Source organism: Quercus lobata, chromosome 8 (genome assembly GCF_001633185.2).
Source record: "Quercus lobata isolate SW786 chromosome 8, ValleyOak3.0 Primary Assembly, whole genome shotgun sequence".
In the NCBI taxonomy this organism is placed as follows: domain Eukaryota; kingdom Viridiplantae; phylum Streptophyta; class Magnoliopsida; order Fagales; family Fagaceae; genus Quercus; species Quercus lobata.
Window position 1 is genome coordinate 30,650,369 of NC_044911.1, and position 19,548 is coordinate 30,669,916.

General features: G+C 40.4%; 1 protein-coding gene across 1 annotated transcript; it reads left to right on the plus strand.

The window, feature by feature from the left end:
* The first annotated feature begins 14,476 nt into the window (after positions 1-14,476).
* Positions 14,477-17,877, plus strand: LOC115955896 (armadillo repeat-containing protein 3). The gene is made up of 2 exons (XM_031074289.1): positions 14,477-16,497; positions 17,440-17,877. Exon 1 carries the CDS (start codon positions 14,721-14,723, stop codon positions 16,464-16,466), a length of 1,746 nt encoding a protein of 581 aa, XP_030930149.1. The 5' UTR covers positions 14,477-14,720; the 3' UTR covers positions 16,467-16,497; positions 17,440-17,877.
* Positions 17,878-19,548: the final 1,671 nt, after the last annotated feature.

Here is a 19,548-nt window from a genome sequence, read left to right on the forward strand (position 1 = left end):
GATTCTGTGGTCGTCTTGACATGTCATGACGATCATGGAAGGTGAAGAGTTTTTTTTTTTTTTTTTTTTTTTTTTGGACCTTTAAGCAACTCTTTTAGGACTTCGCGCCGTATTAAATGCGTAGTGGTGGCTCTCCACATGGAGTGGCCACGTGGCGCTTTTTGACTGGTGGAGTTAATGCTCCGCTTTGTGGGACTATTAGGCTTCCTGCTGGTTTTCAATCGTTTTAAGTCTTGATTTTTAAAACTTCTCCTCTTCTTATTTCCTTTACTTTTCTCAAAAAAAGAAAACTTCCAATCATTTGTTCTAAGCGATTTTTTCGAACCTTCATTCTGCAACTCTTCTTCAAACTGGTGTGCTACGTATTAGTGCTTCGCCGTTTGTTAAGGTACATTTTCTCTTTCATGTTTTTACCTTTCCTTTTCATCTTATTGCGATATAGCCTCTGATTCTCTTCTTCTCTTCTTCTTTTTCCTTTTGTTTGTCTTTGATTTTTTGGGGTTTTAGCTTGTGTTGTTTCCCTTTGTCCTCATTTTTCTGTATTTCCATGGTTAGCAGTTCTGAGGTTAGGATAGCTTGCCCATCAATTTCCTTTCTTTTTGCGTGCCTAGGAGGGTCTTTGGGTGTTTTCCCACATTTAGAGAATTTTGTCTTTGAGGGTAATTGTTTGAGTGTTATTTTGGCCGACTTGCTGCCTTTGCTTCGCCAATCGCTTAACTGGTTCAAGGGTCTGGTGAGAGATAGAAAGGCGATGTCTGAGGTTAGGTCTAGCGACCTCGAGACTAGGTTATCGTCTAATGGTGACCCAATAGAGGGAGATACAGTCGTCTCTGCTCGAGAGGTTAGGGCTTTTTATGCCCTCGGGGAGGTGTGCGGTCTGGATGCCAACACTGTGAGTAGATTTAAGGATAGGTTTTAGTTTCCGGAGCTGGTTCGTGTTCGTCGACCTAATGACGAGGACAGGGCTTGTCATTTTTTTCCAGGTGAGGTATGTTTTTATGAGTCAGCCTTCACCTGTGGGCTTAGGCTCCCCGTCCACCCGTTCCTGATGAAATTTCTGGCCCATTTTGGTATTGCTCCCGGGCAGTTCATGCCCAACTCGTGGAGAATTGTGATCAACTGTATGCAAATATGGTTGGCTGCTAATGGAGACATGATTAAGGTAGGTGAACTCACCTATCTATACCATTTGAAAGAGTCTAAGGAGTATGGATACAATGAGTTAGTCCCTTGAGAGAGAAGAACAAGGATTGTCAAGGGTTTACCTTTGTCCTTCAAGTATTGGAAATCGCGATTTTTCTTTGTGTCCGAGGATGATTTTGAAACTCAATCCAGCAGGGATTGGGGCGATATCCTGAGGTTGCTTCGTCGGTGGGGAACCCCAACTTTAGGTGAGTCAGTATTTCTCCCCGTTGTTTTAGTTTTACCGCATTTGTTGTTTATCGCTACTAACTCCTTTATCTTTTGTTTGGCATAGTTAAGAGACGACCTAAGCTTAAGAGCAGGTATAAGGAGCGTGTTGAAACCACGATAGGATACGCAGAGACGATCGAGAGTTGGGACGATCTGGTTGATCCACGGACCCTTGCCTTTTACAACCTTGGACCTAACTCGTCTCCTTATATTCTTCGTAATATTGGTATTAAAGGAAAAAAAAGTAAGTATTGACCTTGTCAATATCGACTCTTCTTATGTACACTTGGGTTTTTTTTTTTTTTTAAGTGTTTTTCTCTTGCAGAAATAACGACTAAGTTCAATAAGGACATGTACGCAAAGATGAGGTTCAAGAAGGATGAGCCGCTGTCAAACATTGGGAAGAAGACAGTGCATGTTACCGGGAAGGGTCCTTCCATCGCTCCCCTTGTCTCCATCAATCCCATAGTTTCCGTTACTGAGACGACGAGGACGGCTTCTCCTGCCACGTCGGTAGAAGAGATCCCTACCCCAGGTTCCAAAAGGCTGTGTGTATTTGGTAAGGAGAAGGAGAAGGTTGATTCTTGGTCGTCCACTATATGGGATGACGAGAGATTGGCAATGGACAGGGCTCATGAGGTCATGACTGCAACAGACTTGAAGACCCTCTCTGACGTGCCTTTTAACGAGGTTGCGTCTCGTCACGTCCACAGGCTCGTTCAAGTAGGGTGTTAATGTGCCTCCCTTCTCCTTTTTTTTTCTTTTTTTTTTCTTTTTTTGGGTACTGACGACTTAAAACTTCTTTTCAGGTGTTGGGGGAAAGTCTTCACATCACCTCTAAATATTTTACTCAAGAGGCTAAAGTGGCATCCTTAACATCTAGAATGGAGGCCTTGGAGAAAGAGAATTCTGAGCTAAAGAAGAATCTAATTGTATCTATGGACAAGGCTACCTCTTTAAAGGCGAAGGTCAAGACCTTGGATGACGACCTCATAGTTGAGCGCAAATTGACTCTAGAGAAGGACGAGCAGCTCCTTTCTGCCAAGGAAAAGCTTAAAACAATTGCTGCCAGATCAGTTGAGGCCTTCCAAACAACTGACTAGTACAACACAGTACTCTTTAGTTGGTACTACAAAGGCTTCGAGCTTCTCAGGAGGTATCTGGTTAAGCATCCTACTAAGGTCGACATGGAGAGTTTGGACTTGGAGGAGGTTGACAGAGAGATGGCGACGGACGAAGCTGCCCAATCCTCTACTCCCGAAGCTGATGCCCCTGAGACTGCTACTGATACTCCGGCTGGTGAAAATTCTGCTGTTGATGCCTGACCTTATTACTTAGGAAAATTTCTTTTCACTTTTATGGATGCCCGTCATGTTTTGGGATTCTTTTTTTTTCTTTTTTTTTTTTCTTTTTTTTTGTAAATCTAATTTCAAAACAATTACTTGTTATCCTGTCTTAAGAACGATGTTTGTGGCCCAACGTTTATAGGTCTTTTTTGGGTATAACAACAATGGTAATTGCCCTTGATTTTTGGGCTTTTAATTGAATTTGCGGCATACTTACTTGTTTGTTCGTGATATGTTTGTGGGATTCGTCCGTGCTTTGTACTTAACAAAAGTTTCCAGTTGTGCCTTTCTTCTTCATCAACGATTTTGCTTCTTGTTACTTAGTTGTTTTCCTGTAACCCGAACCCCTTCAAAGGGTCTCATCAAGGGTTCTAGTGAACTGGTTAGGAGCCCAGATCTAGCCTTGGTTTAGTTGCAAGGTTCTTCATCAGTAACTTACATTTGTCAAGACGGAATCTTGTTACTTGGCTATTTCACGACTTATACCCATTTAAGGGATCTTGTTGTGTTTGTCTAGGTTCGTCAGTAACTTACATTCGTCAAGGTGGAATCTTGTTACTTAGTCATTGTATAACTTACACCCATTTGGATTCGTCAGTAACTTACATCCGTCAAGGCGGGATCTTGTTACTTAGCCATTTTGTGACTTACACCCAATTAAGGTGTTTTGGATTCGTCAGTAACTTATATCTATCAAGGCGAAATCTTGTTACTTGGCAATTTTGTTTTGTACGGTTGACTAGACTTGCTCACATAAAGACATTAGATGAATAATTCTTTTATTAATTTCAAGAATGAATATATTCATTTGTTATATCTATTGGTGGTACTTATTCAAGTGCTCAATGTTCCATAGCCGGGGGAGTCTCTGTCCATCTATGGTTTCCAGGTGGTAACTACCTTGCCTTGAGTAGTGGATGACTCGGTAAGGTCCTTCCCATGTGGGGCCAAGCTTTCCTTGGGCAGGGTCTCTAGTTGCTGTGGTGATCTTGCACAGGACGAGGTCACCTATGTCCAGTCATCTGAGTTTAACCCTTTTATTGTAGTATTCGGCCATCTTCTGCTGGTATTTTATCATCTTGCTAGAAGCTTTATCTCTTACTTCGTCCAAATAGTCCAGGTTGAGTAGCAGTTCATCGTCATTGCACTCTTCGTTGAATGTCTCTCGCCTGATGCTTGTTACTCCTACTTCGACCGGGATTACTGCTTCAGTGCCATAAGTGAGCCTAAAGGGGGTTTCTCCTGTTGGGGTTCTCGCTGTGGTTCTGTAAGCTCACAGGACATTTGGTAATTCTTCTGGCCAGGCACCTTTTGTGTCGTCCAGCTTGGCTTTGATAATCTTGAGCAGCGTCCGATTCGTTACCTCCGTCTGCCCGTTTGCCTAGGGATGCCCTGGTGATGAGAACTGGTTCTTAATTCCAAGGTTTGAACAAAAGTCTCTGAAGCCTTGGCTGTCGAACTGCCTCCCATTATCTGATATAATCGTCAATGCAATCCCGAACCTACAGATTATATTCTTCTGCACAAAGCTCCAAATTCCATCCTTGGTGATTGTTGCTAGAGCCTCTACTTCAACCCACTTTGTGAAGTAATCAATAGCAACTAGTAGGAATTTTACCTGACCTTTACCTTGGGGTAGTGGATCGACAATGTCGATTCCCCATCATGCGAATGGCCACGGGGAGGCTATCGTCGTCAATTTCTCTATTGGAAGCCATTGTACATTCCTGTGTCATTGGCACTTGTCGCACTTCTTGACGATTTCCACAGCGTCCACCTACATAGTAGGCCAGAAATAACTTATTCGTATCGCCTTGTTTACTAGGGATCTGGGGCTGGCGTGGTCACCATAAATTCCTCCGTGGATTTCTTCCAGTATGTATCTGCCTTCTTCTTCGTCAACACACTTCAAGTAAGGCATGGAGAAGCCTCTCTTGTATAAGGTGTCATTGAGGATCGTAAATCTGGCCGCCCTCTTCTTAATCTTTTTAGCTTCTTCTGTATTCTGAGGGAGGTGACCGTCCTGGAGGAAAGATATTATTAGTGTTATCCAGCTGTTTGCACTCTGGATTGTGAATGTGGGAACTTCTTCAATGCTAGGGTGTTTCTAGACTTCCATCGCCAAGTCCATGCTAATCTCCCCTTCTTCTGATGATGCTAGTTTCGAGACTTCGTCTGCCCCCATGTTCTGACTTATTGGGATCTGTACGAATTCCACTGTATCGAACTCCTGAGTCAGATGTTTCGTTAGCCTGAGGTATTTCTGCATTCTCTCTTCTTTTGCTTCATACTCCCCCCTGATCTGCCCGATCACTAGCTTTGAATCATTTTGGACTAACAAGTTCTTAGCTCCAAGCGCCTTTTCGAGCCTCAATCCCGTCAGTATCCCTTTGTATTTAGCTTCGTTGTTGGTAACCGGAAATTTTAGCTGAACTCCATACTTGAGTATCTCTCCATCAGGGGTGATTATGACAACCCCTACTCCCCCCTCCTTTGGGCTAAAGAATCATCAGTCTGTATCGTCCATCGCTCGACTTTGTCGATAAAACTATCCTCATCCGGAAGGGTGAATTCTGCGATGAAGTCTGCCAAAGCTAGCGCCTTGATGGCTGTTCTGGGATGGTACTCAATGTCAAATTAACTGAGTTCAATTGCCTATTGGATCATTCTTCCGACTGCCTCAGGTTTGTTCATGGATTTTTTGATTGGTTGGTCCGTCATCACCAGGATAGGATTCGCCTGAAAGTATTGCCTTAGCTTACGTGAGGGTACTATTAACGCAAATGCAATCTTTTCAATCCTTGGATACCTAGACTCAACCCCCTGGAAAGCTTGGCTGACGTAGTAAACTGGGAGTTATTTCTTGCCTTCTTCTCTAATCAAGGCTGCACTCACTACTGAAGTTGATACTACCAGGTACAAATATAGGTCTTCCCCTTCTTTGGACGGGTTTAAAAGGGGTGGACTGCTCAGGTAACGTTTAAGTTCTTGGAACGCTGCTTCACATTCGTCGGTCCAGGCGAAAGCCTGTTTCAAGGTCTTGAAAAAGGATAGGCATTTATCCGTAGCTCTAGAGACGAACCTGTTTAAAGCTGCAATCCTTCCTGTGAACTTCTGGACTTCCTTGACGGTCCTGGGCGATGCCATGTTGATTATGGCTTGCACTTTCTCTGGGTTTGCTTCTATTCCTCTTTGGAACACCATGAATCCTAAGAATTTCCCTAAAGCTACACCAAAAACACACTTTCTAGGGTTCAACCTCATCTGGTATTTTTTTAGGGTGGCAAACGTCTCCTTCAGGTCGTCTAGATGTGTGAGCTCTTCCTTACTCTTGACGAGCATATCATCTACGTATACTTCCATATTCGTGCCAATCTGTTGGCTGAACATTTTGTTCACTAGTCTCTAATACGTAGCTCTAGCATTCTTTAATCCAAAATGCATTACCTTGTAACAATAGAGCCCTTGACTCATGATGAGAGCAATCTTCTCCTGATCTTCTTCAGCCATCCTTATATGGTTATATCCCGAGAAGGTGTCCATGAACGTCACTAATTTGTGTCCGGCTGTAGAGTCCACAAGCTGGTCTATTCTCGGTAGAAGGAAACTGTCCTTCGGGCATGTCTTGTTCAGGTCTGTGAAGTCTACGCACATCTTCCATTTTCCATTTGCTTTCTTTACTAGGACAACGTTTGCGAGCCATTTAGGATAGTACACTTCCCAGATGAACCCTGTCATCAACAATTTGGTAACTTCATCTGTGACTGCTTGGTCTCGTTTTGGGGCGAAGACTCTTCGTCTTTGCTGGACGGGTTTCCTTTCCAGGTTCACATTCAACTTATGCTGGATGACTTCTGGAGCTATGTCCGGCATGTCCTCGTGGCTCCATGCGAAGACATCTAAATTTTCTTTGAGGAATTGGATGAGTCCTGTTCTCATCTCAGGGCTTAGCGTCATCCCTATCTTCGTCGTCTTGTTTGCTTCCCCTTCAGCCAGTTCCACTGTTTCCAAGGCTTCCATTTTGCCTTCTTCCTTCTCTTCAATCAACCATGTGTGGTTCTCCTTTGCAACCAGGACGGCCTGATAACACTCTCTAGCTAAGACTTGATCTCCTTTTACTTCGCCGACACCGTTATCTGTTGGGAACTTCACCTTCAAACAGTAGGTAGACGTGGCTGCTTTCTATTTATTGAGTGTGGGCCTCCCAATGATGACATTGTAAGATAAGGGGTAATCTACCACTAGGACGTCTAATTGACGGGTCAACTGCACTGGGTTGGTCCCCACTGTTACTGTCAACGTCACTATTCCCCTGGGATATACCCTGTCTCCACTAAAGCTAACGAAGGGAGAGTCAAATTAGCGCAGTCTCTTTGGATCTAGCTTCAATGCTGGAAAGCAGGGAGGTAGATGATGTCCGCGGAGCTACCGTTGTCCATGAGGAACCTTTTGGTATTGAATTCCTCTATATTCAGCATTATAACCAAAGGGTCATTGTGGGGTTGCTTCACTCTCCTGGCATCCGCTTCATTGAAGGACATGTCTCGGTCCGTTCGTTGCTGCTTAAACGGAGGTATCGTGTGGACGCTATTCACCTGCCTCTGGTACGCTTTCTTAAGGGATTTAAATGACCCTCTTGAGAAGGGCTCTCCTGTAGTCATTTTTATCTCCCCGATCACATCTTGTGGAGGTTGGGACGGGCGATCGTCACTCCTGGAAGAGGACTCATGCTAGCTCTTATTACCGTCTCTGAACTTACTATATTCTCCCTTCTTCACATATTTCTATAACTTTCCTTTCAGTATCAACTCCTCTATTTGCTCTTTTAGGTCCCTACAATCTTCTGTGTTATGGCCGTAATCCTTGTGGAATCGGTAATACTTGTTCTTATCACGAACGTTAGGGGATGAGTGTAATGGCCTTGGCCATTTGAGATAGTGCTCGTCCTTAATCTGAGTCAAAATTTTGTCAACAGGCATAACCAGAAGAGTAAATCTTACCGTCCGGGGACCTTTATCATCTTTTCTTCTGTTCCCGTCATTATTTCAATGATCTGGGCGTTCCCTCTTTTGACCCCTACGCTCGTCATCCCGTCTTCCTTTGTCTCTTGGCTTTTTTACGTCCTTTATGGCTGCTAAAGCATTTTTGGCATTCATGTACTTCTGTGCTTTTAGGAGCATTTTTGCCATCATCTTTGGAGGATTCTTCGCGAGTGAAGCCACAAGATCTCTGGATCTCAGCCCTGCTTTGAAGGTCATCAGCTGTACTTTGTCATCAGCTTCGTCTACCTTGAGGGTCTCCTAAGTAAAACGTTTTACATATGACCTCAAGGTTTCCTTTTCCCCCTGCTTGATGGTGAGTAAGTGGTCTGCTCGAAGTTATCGATGGACGATGTGGGCAACTTTGTGAACCATTCCCTTGCAGCACCTTTGAGAGTGGTGGGAAAGGAACGACATAGTATCTCGTCGGGCGGCTGTTGAAGGCCCAGCGTCGTTTTGAAGTATTAAGGTGATCCTGACGGTTTTTGAGCCCGTCAAACGGCTCAAGTTGAGGTAAACGAAACTTTGACGGCACGAGGCATTCAAGGACTGCTGTAGTGAAAGGTGAATCTGTAGCCCTTACCATTCTGTCTACGCTTCGATCTGTCTTTTCCTTAATAGCATTCCTCAATTTGTCCATCTCCTTCCTCATCTCTCGAAGGAGATCTGAATTTTGCTCGTCCGGAGTAGTAGGTCTTTGATGAATTCTCCTCCTATGGCTATCCCCTTCTCCCTCCATGTTATCCTTAAACCGATTCTCTTCCTGTTGAACTTGTTGAAGTCGCAGCTTCATTTCCTAATTTTGTTTAGTGAGTTCTTCAATGGTGGCCGCAAGAGCTTGAACTTGCTGGGCCAAGACTATGGAATCTGGATTGGACTCCATCTGAATGTAGGAGTTGATGGAAACTACGTTTTCAAATATGAATCTGAAAAAGTCGTTTTCCACAGACGGCGCCAAACTGATGAAGCGTAAGTTCGTCAGTCAGAGATGGCAGATGGAACCAATCTTCAGCCTGGGTGATAGTGTCCTCAAAGTAGTCACCGGTGTGGTGCCTACCACAAAGTCTCAGATGCCAAAGTCAATATCACGAAGTAACAGAACAAGAAATATAGCTAAGAGTGTCTAAGTACCTTGTGTTGGTGATGTGAGAGCCTTATATATATGTTGCCTTGGATTCTGACCGTTTGTGGTTAATAATGGGACGTTAATGCATTTCTTGGTAATGCCTCCTGCTTAATAATGGGGTTTTAATGTGCTTTCAACGGTCTGCATAGCTGTTGTTGTAACCATCCGAGGTATTACTGGCGATATTGAATGGTCTTGATGCCTTCGTTAGTGATGGAGGCATTTGTTTCGGTTCATCCATGAGGATGATCTCATCTGTGATGTTAGGTTCGTTTGTAGTTGATTTCGTCAGTCCCATCAGTAGTCTGTATACAGAATAATCTTTTAATTGTGTTTCTTAAAGTGGGGAAAGTGGAGTTGGGAAAATTGAGATGGCTAAAATTGCAATGCAATACTTGACTGCTCTTGGTGGTGGCAATTGTGGGATTTCAGAAAAATTATATCGTGGAAGCATTTGGGAATGCAAAAACATCAAGGAATGACAACTCTAGCCAATTGGAAGGTTCTCTTCGGTTTATCATGGTTTATATTTGAAAATTTTTGAAACTGTTAAAGTTTTGCAATGATAATTAATGACTACCCTCAGTTTTCACAATTTAGATAGGAGAAGAGTTATGCAATTTGGTTTCATTGTTTAAATATGTTGATTATGTTCTGATTTGTGTAGGGGAAGTTGATTGAGGGCGAGAGGTCATACCATGTATTTTACCAACTTTGTGCTAGTGCTTCATCAGTTCTTGAAGGTAGGACTTTCATTTTTAATCATTCCACTCAAGTTTCACATTCTTTCAACATGCATAGTTGTTATCCACTCTGACAAATATAGCCATATACATTGTATCATTCTAGTAAAGTCCCTGAACCTTTTTCATGCTTTTCTGTACTATTTTGTGTATGAGAAATTTCAATTGGATCAAGGCCTGCACCACCTCGTTTGGTCAGCCCATAAATATGTCCTTTCCTGTTATAGAAACGGCGGAGCTCATTTGGGACTCTTCTTCTGAAGTGGCGTCTACAATTAGTGTCTTCCCACCTATAAAACAGAAGGGTGTTACTTCATGCTGGCAGTGCAGATATATTACTTTAATCTGCTTGTTGGTTAGCTAATATATGCAATGTCACTACTTATCCAAAAAAATATGGCAGTCACCTAGGCTTCTCTAATGAGACTTCCCTAGTCAAATTTCAATTGGATCTGCCTCTAGAGGGGCTAAGGCTTGTGATGCGGGGGGAAAATGAGAGTTTTAAGATGACTGTTAGGGGGACCCAAATTCTTTCTGGTTTTTTTGGATGGTTATAAGCTTTGAATTGTTTGCATTATTCTCAGTTAATCAAATCAACTATAGTTGCATTTTAGCCTAAAAGGTAACATTTGACTAGTTGCAGATTTATGTGTGGTTTTGTTGCATGTTATGCAGTTAGTTTTCTTGCTCTCTTTCTTTTATTGTTTCTCATACACTACAATGTTGACTTGTCTTGTTATCAATTTGTATATTTACTTATTATTCTTGTGTACTAATGCAGGACACAACAACCATTGGAAACCAATGACTTGATAGGAAAATGAGGTTTGGTATCCATTTCTTAATCAATTCTTTTGACATGCTGGTATATGTCATAAGTCTAATAATTCTGTATATGTTGTTACAGAGTTACTGTATCAATCTTTTTAGATGATTATTTACTTATATGTTATTCTACTGTATCAATCTTGAAAAAAGTGGGTCAAATCCATTACAGAGTTACTTTATTTGAATATCAATGTCAAGAGTAATTTGCTAATCTTATAGATTTTGGTTGTCTAGTTTCATAGTTAGTAGTTTATAATGGATTTCTGTAAACTCCCATTTACTACCAAAAAAACTTGGTTAGTTTTGACCCACTTTTTCCAAGAATTCATATCATGAAACTAAAGCTGTTCTCCCTTCTGCAGCACTTGTCACATATTTTTTTTGGATATGGCTGCAACCTGCAACCACATTACCCTTTTTTTTTTATGGGAACCACATTACCCCTGTTGTTTCTTAGTTTAGTTGATAAACTTCTTTGTCTTTATATTGAAATAGTTGAGATTGAATTCTACATATTAAGGGTTTATGAAGAGGTGGAACATTGTTTTTTATGTTGAAATTTGTTGAAGTTGGCTCATATTTGATTCTAAGAGCAACCACATCAGCTCATCTATAGTCTTCTAAAATAGAAAAAAAAAAAAAAAAAAAAAAAAGTACAAATTTTACACATTTTGAACAAAAAAACATTCACATCAGTAGGCGTAAAAATGTGTAAAGATTTCCATGAGCTACAGTAACCGTGTATATTTACACAGTTACTATAGCTCTTCTATCTATTAATTTATTATTTGTTTCTCTCTCCTCACCTCACTCTCTCCTTTTCATCTTCTACTCTGACATCTCTCCGGTCCCTTAGTCCAGCCTCCTCCATTCCCTGAGAGCGAAGCCTTCTTCAGGCTCCATCTCCATTGGAGGGGGCGAAATCAAACTGTCCGATCCAAGAAACCCTCCATCGAAGTCCTCACCGATCGCTTCATTGGCGTAAATCTCCGAGACTGGCTGCGACGTGAACGCGTCATCTTTGGCGGAGAAAGAGGTGTTGTTGTTGTTGTGGAAGATCAGTGAATCAGTGGCCAAGTCCTTTAGTGGGTCAGAGTTGGTGAAATGAGTTGCAACAAACGAGTCGAATCGTTGGGAGGGGTTTCATTATTGGGTTGTTTGATCGGTGTCCTTTAGTGAGTCAGTGTCGTTTTTGTTTGATGTCGTCAATGGTGGCTGAGTGTGGATGATTTTGGGTTTGTGTTGGGTCAGTAGCTCAACGAAGAAGACGATGGCTAGTTGGGTGTGGGTGATTTTGTTGAAGGATGGGTGTAGGTGTGGCTCGACGGATTTTGTTGAAGGGTGGCTGGCTGGGTGTGCGTGTGGCTCGACGGAGAAGATGAGTTTGTGAGTTTGTTCCAAAGAGGAGAGGGAATGAAATAATAAAAAATGTAAAAAGAATGAATATTTTATTGAATAAATGTGTAGAATAGATAAATTGATGTGGGTGTTTTGTAAAAGTAGATGTGTAAAATAGAAAAAGTAGTTTTTTCTTGCAAAATAGACAGAAAATTTACACAAACTAATGTGGTTGCTCTAAGCCATTAGTCAAACAGCCTCATAAGATGCAGTACAGAGCAAGGCTATTTTGGGGGTTTGCATTGGGTAGGTAGGGTTATGTTTTTAAAACATTGTTGTAAGTTGTAATCCTAAATTTACATATAGTTGACTGAGAATTGAGATCAGGTATAATACTTACCTAATGCAATTGTAATTAATAGCTGAGATTGTTGTAATCCTAAATTTACATATAGTTGACTGAGAATTGAGATCAGGTATAATACTTACCTAATGCAATTGTAATTAATAGCTGAGATTGAAAGTTGAAAAAACAATTTTCAATCTTAACTATTAAATAAAATATATTAAAAGAGAGTTAAAAATTTAAAAATTTGTGAGAGAAAATGAGTAAATTGCATCAGGTACAAAATACCTATTTACCACTCGGTCATGCGAATGTTACACTTTCAAACCGCGTAAAATCTCTAGAATGTTTTTCTCGCCTTTTCAGTTCACGTTGATTTCTTTTCAAGTATCACAAGCTCCAAATAATGATAAGGTGAGGGATAGAAGTTAAAGATTAATTTAATTCCAACATAAAATTTGACCTTGACTTACCCCATTTCAAAGTTTCAAACGAGAGAAAAAATAAAAACAAATGGAGTTGTAGCATTCACATACAAAATTTTCAAGCCTGGAAATCATTTGTTGGGGGTTCAAAGGTGACCCAGACAGCTAACTTTTGACAGACTAGGCCACATTTCCTAAGACCTAAAACAAAAGAATGCATCTATTGACCCAGCTCAGCTAACTGTATGATTTTTTAGGCCCACACTGACAAGGCCCGACCAGGTAAATTGCGTGTTGAATGTTCATTGCAGACCAGAGCGAAGTGAGGAACCCACCTCAAAAGAAAAAGTGAAAATACCATTTTAGTTTCTAGGGTCACTGTTATTATTTTTAATTGTAATCAATTTGGTTCTTATCATCAACTTACTAACAAAAATTGATTTTAAATTGATTGTAAATTGAAAATAACATATACCAAATCAATTTGATTATTACTCAAATGTAGAAACTAAGCTGATAGTAAACTTAAAAGGTAGACCAAGATGGTATTTTTGCTATAAATATAAAAATAAAAAAGAAACGTTTTTTTTTTTATGAATAAAAAAGAAACGTATTATTGCTTTTATATGAAAGTTGAAACAATAATCAGCATTATGTAGCTTCTAGCAATCAACTTTTTCTAAGTCTTAAGAGTTTATTCGCACTAATTTCGCCGTCTTCTAGATACTACCATGCACTAATTAATTTGACAAACTTCTTAGTTCTTATAATTTAGATAGGCTTCGATGCGCATTAATTTTTATAGGGCAACTCAATTTAAATGAATTGCAATCCTCCCAAATATTTCAATCAGTCATATTTATTAGATTATTTCTCAATCAATTATAAATTCTAAGAATAATATCCTACCATAAATATTTTAAATGTTCCCAATTATAGCATTAATAATTTGGTGGGTAAGCTTTTCCTAGAGCTTTTTTAGAACTGGTACAGATTTATATCAATTAATTTACACTACAGAATGACCCAATTCACGCGTCTCCAATTATTTTTTGTGAATGAAATTACAACTATGGTTTAATCTTTTTTCTCTTTTGTTTTTATACTTTAATAAAAATTTACTGAACAGCCATAAGCCCATAACCAAATCTATGACTCAATGCTAACCTTCAAAAATGATTGTTTTTGGTATCACTAGCACTCTTTCACAATTTGTTGAGATGGCGGAATGCAATTAGTAAATATTATTTTTGCTAAGACTATAACCGACATTGTTTTTTTTTACTATATAACAATCACAATATGTTATATCAATAATTGTGAAAAATGTAAAGTTTGCATTTGTCATTTTTTTTTTCCTAATCATTTCAAGATGGAAAAACAAATTAAAAACTTAAAGCTCTTCAAAAGTTTTGTTTATTTGAGATATTCCATATTCTTAAAGAGTTGTCTAAAAAATTTTCTAACTCCTAAAAAAGAGGAAAACAAATGGGTTGCAAGTCATTTTTGTTTCACAATGAAAAGCTGTAAAGTACGCTAAAGCACCATCAAACGGGGAATTGGATTCTTTATAGAAATTTTATAGCTGTTTAGGACCACCCATACATGTAGATTGCAGACTCAACTTGTAGTAAACATTTCTCCATTTTCTCTGGAGTTATCACAGATAAAGTGTCAAATTGTCAATTGCTCCAAAAGGGTAATATTATGTGCTATGTATTTTGTCTTTGTTTCTGTTCTTAATTCTTTTATCACTGTTAATAAAAAATAAAAATAAAATCTTTTTCACTGCATAATGAATTAATGATTTAACAAAACTCCGTGTCGTGAAATAGAAGTAAAGCTCGGGCCAAATCGAGGCCCATTTCACCCTAGTCTCTCTCTCTCTCTCTCTCTCTCTCAAGTCCCAATCCCACAAGCAAGTCCACAGCCCAAGGTCCCTCTTCTCTCTCTCTCGGTACCTTCACTTTTCTCCATCATCTTCCTGTCAAACTCAAAGAGTCACCACTCCTCCCTCCTTTCCCCAAAGCAACCAAATCTCTCTTCTTTACTCTCACATGTATTCACATCCTCTACCATTACCATTACCTTTGGAGCTCCACCCAAACTCACCCAAATGAATCCCACAACTACAACTCCATCACCACCTTCCTCCTCCTCCTCTTCTTCTTCTTCTTCTTCTTCACCACAAACCCTTCTCGAGCTAATCAACAACCTCCTTTCCCTCCTCCTTCTCTCCTCTCTTTCCGTCAAATCCTTCACTGGCCGATGGCAAGTCCTCCACTCCAAACTCACTTCCCTCCGCTCCTCTCTTTCCTCCCTCTCCTCCTCTACTCACTGGTCCGATAATCCTCTCCTCCTTTCCCTCCTCCCTTCTCTCCACTCTACTCTCCACCGCCTCTCTACCCTCTCCCAACAATGTTCTTTCCCTTCCTTCTCCGGAGGAAAACTCCTCATGCAAAGCGACCTCGACATGGCTTCCTCTTCTCTCTCCAACTCCCTCCACGACCTCGACTTACTCCTCCGATCTGGGGTCCTCCACCACTCCAACGCCATCGTTCTCTCTCACCCAGGTCCTTCCTCTACTAAAGAAGACTTGGGTTTCTTCGTCAGAGACCTTTTCACTCGCTTACAAATCGGAGGGATCGAGTTCAAGAAAAAAGCTTTGGAGTCCTTACTTCAACTCCTCACCCAAGATGATGAAAAATCAAAATCCGCCACTTTGGTTGCTAAAGAAGGAAACGTTGCTTATCTCATTCACTTGCTGGATTTCAACGACAATCTCATCCGAGAACACGCTACCACCGCCATATCGGTCCTCGCCTCGGCAAACGACGAGTCGCGCAAGACTGTGTTCGAAGAAGGGGGCCTGGGGCCTTTGTTAAGGATCCTTGAAACTGGGTCAACGTCTTTAAAGGAAAAGGCTTCGGCTGCTGTGGAAGCCATCACTGCCGATCCCGAAAACGCGTGGGCTATTTCCGCATACGGCGGCGTTTTGATCCTGATCGAGGCGTGTCGATCTGGGTCGACGGTCACGCAAGCACACGCAACGGGTGCTATTAGGAACGTTGCCAGTGTGGAAGAGATCAAGAACAGTTTAGCAGAGGAAGGAGCTGTGACTGTTCTGATTCAAGTATTAATCTCAGGCACAAGCTCAGCTCAAGAAAAGGCGGCGCATTGTATAGCAAAATTAGCTTCTTCTGGTGAGTATTTTCGTGCTTTGATAATAAGAGAACGTGGGTTACAAAGATTACTGCATTTGATTCAGGATTCTTCTAGTTCCGACACATTGGAACATGTTGTGAGAACAATAAGCTGTCTTTCTACATTGGATTCGATTTCTCGGATTTTATCATCATCAACAACATTTATAGTTCAATTAGGCGAGCTTCTCAAACATGGGAATCTTATTCTACAGCAAATCTCAGCGTCTTTGCTTGCTACTTTATCAATCAGTGATGGTAACAAGCGGGCCATTGGTGGTTGTATGGGGTCGTTGGTGAAGCTAATGGAGTCACCGAAGCCGGTGGGGCTGCAGGAGTCAGCGGCGGAGGCGTTGGTGTCGCTTTTGACTGTCAGATCGAATAGGAAAGAGTTGGCGAGGGACGAGAAGAGTGTTATGAGGCTTATGCAGATGTTGGACCCTAAGAATGAGCTGGTTTGTAAAAAGTTTCCGGTGATGGTGGTGGCGGCAGTGGTCAGTGGAGGAAGCCAGGGGTGCAGGAAGAGACTGGTGGCCGCTGGGGCTCAAAACCACTTGCAGAGGCTGGCGGAGATGGAGGTTGCCGGAGCCAAGAAAGCCTTGCAGAAACTCTCCGGGAATAGGCTCAAGACCATTTTCAGCAGGACTTGGAGGGAATAATTAACAAAGAAACTAACCCCCGCCAAGAAAGGTACGTTTTCTCTAGGGTATAATAGGCATTTCGTACTTTTTAGTTAGGTTTTGAGGCTTGTGAAGTCCCAATCTTTCACAGTTTCTTTGCATATAATATTAATAACCCAGCCCCTTGGGCGCCCGCCAAGTTTGGGGAAGGGTAAAAGGGGGTTTTCAAAAATTATAGTTTGTCTTTGACTTGAGACTGTTGGTCGTGGGTTAGACTTCGGCAAATTTAATTAGATAGGGCCAAGTGTGCATTCGTTGCATGCTGGCTTCTGTACTTGGTGGTAGGCGCGTGAAAGAGGTTTACTCCTTTTTGAGCCCTTTAGGTAGTGGTGAAAAGACTATTATACCCCCCCCTATATTTATACATTGGGGATTCACACCAAAAGTGGGTCCGCTTGTCTGCTTTGTTTGTGTCTATAATCTACTCATAAGATGAGAAGAGAAAATGGGATGTTTTAAAGCATCATCATCCATTTCCACATTTTAACTTCTGCTACGCATGATCAATTGGTGGGTCTTCTGTCTGTGCTTTTTGTGCTGACGTGGAGAGCCTTGAATTGAATTGGGGAATCTTGGTAATTCTGTCACTCACAGTAAATAATATTAAACTAGGACAATTTGATTCCAGCAGCAATTGCTAAAGTTTGGTGTCTGTGTCTGTCTGAAGAAAACTGTACAAGGCCTCTAGGCCTCTGAGCTCTGAATGGGTCAGTCACTCACTATAAATTACTACAACTAACCACCATCCATCTACACCGTCAATTTGACATTGATTCGTGTAAACTGTAGACTCTGTAGCGGGATTCATTGTTGGGCAAACAAAGTGGGAGACCATTGACTTAATTAATTTCATGTGACATGTATAATCATAATTTCTAGTATTACTATTATTATTATTGTTTTTTGTTTTTTCCTAACATATATTCCTTTATTTAATACATTAATAAAACAGGAGGAGTCCATTTGGATTTTTCTAACCGTCGAAGAATGAGAAACATGGTCGTGGACACTGGACAAGCAGCAAACAAACACACACACTTCGTATACTCCAACTTCTTCTTTTTTTTACCTTAATATTATAAAAGTAATTATAATATATCATCGTAAAAAAAAATACTTATCCTAATATTATATGACCCAAAAAAAAAAAAAGGCATGGATGCGGTTTTTAGGGAGTATCCTTGTAACTTGTTGGCTTTTTTCTTCTATATTTATTTTAATCTTATTAATTGATTCACCCCATGAAGTTGTAAGAGAGAGGATATGATGATTGTTACCATTTTTTTATTTTTCTTAGTTATGTTTGATAATGTACATCCAAGAGGGTCTTATTTTAATTGTAATGGACATTGGATTTAGTTAGAAAGAGTGCAACTGTTTCTTTGTGTGCTTTTTGACTAGCATTAGGATTGAATTGTTGTGATGTAATCTGATCCCTTTGATTCTTATCTGTCTGGTTTGTTTGGTTTGATGCGGCCAATGGGACTTAGAGGGTGATGATAATTATGATAATGATGGTGAAATATTGATTGATATAGACGTGGCTTGTTTCTTCATTGAGGGTATGTATAATAACGCATAACGCGTAACCTATTGCACCTAGCAAATGCCAAAGCTTTAAGGAGCTAGATTTCGCTTTCCTTTTTTCCCCTCTCTTTTTAAGTGGGTAATGGGAATCAATGGCAATGATGGAAATCTTTTGTATTTGTAATACTGAGTTGGCCCTTTCATCAAGATCTGAGTCCTGAGAGATCATGGTGGCCGGGTCCCTCATCTGATGCTTGTTTAGTATGTATGATGATCAAAGAAGCTGAAGCCCAGGCCCAGCACTCACTTAACTTTACTTTCACACCAATTAAATCCCAGTCCCCAATTGCTATGCTCGAGCTTCACAATCAATGTTAACACATAACAACTACTCCATATTAGATGTTTTTGGCTGTAGAAATGTTGACTCTATCGAGCATTCACTAGTAGCAGAGGTTTATTGGATTAAGTAAGAGTAATATATATGTTTGGGCAATGGGTCCCCTTGATATTGAGAATCTAGAAAAGGGAAAACAAGAAGAAGAAAAATAAAAATTGGGAAGTGAGGAGAGGAAGGCTTGGCGCAGATGCAGGGAAGAGACTACAAAAGATGGGCCGGGTGGGTCCCAAGTAGAAGTACACAGCGACCTCACATGGGAAAGATATGCTGAGAAGTGAGAACAACTAAATACTCTATTATTATATTATGTATTGTGTATTGTGTGGTCCATTCTTCTTCCCAAGTTCACATGCATTGCTTGTCTCCTCCCACTACTCTCTTAATTTTTGTCTTGGTAACCTACAACAATGCATCTGATGCTACTAAAGAAAAGCATGTGACTTTTCAGTCTCATATATCCCTCTGATGTCCCCTTTAAAAGCAACTGTATAATTTAGCTGTAAAGCTTGACACCTCTTCCTCTCTTTCTGAGATAGATATATTGTGAACTTGAAGGTAAATGTTCTCCCTTTCCAGTTTCTTTCCCGCCAATATATGGTGGTTATAATGACTAGTCCCAACCCCCTGCACTCCTAATTTCCCTTTCCCTTTTTAAATTAATTGACTACACAATTCTTTTTATTTTTTTAATATTAGTTGGTTGGAGAGAGGTCAATTGAATTATAGAACTTTTGAGGACTACTAAATAATTATTGGCAAAAATACTATTTTGATTTTTACGTTTTGGAGTTATAATTAATTTAGTCTCTATATTTTTGTAATAGAGAATACAGTCAATTTGATCCATACTATTAACTTCATAACGAAAAATGCTTACACGACAAATAGTTTACACAATAGGCAACTTTAATATTAAATAATATGCTACTTGTCAAAATCATTGGCCACATAGTACTTACATGGCAAGAAAAGGCCACATCAACTTTCAAAATTACTTTTCTTACAATTTTTTTAACCAAACAAAATTTCTTTTTTATTTTATCAACTCTATTTTTTTTCCTTTCTTATATTTTCTTGGTAAATAAACAAGTTTTCATTTTCTTCTCATTCTTGCAATTTCTTGGTATCCAAACA

What these genes read in the sequence shown, in the direction of transcription:
- LOC115955896 (XM_031074289.1), top strand. Translation starts at nt 14,721, where the DNA reads ATGAATCCCACAACTACAACTCCATCACCACCTTCCTCCTCCTCCTCT.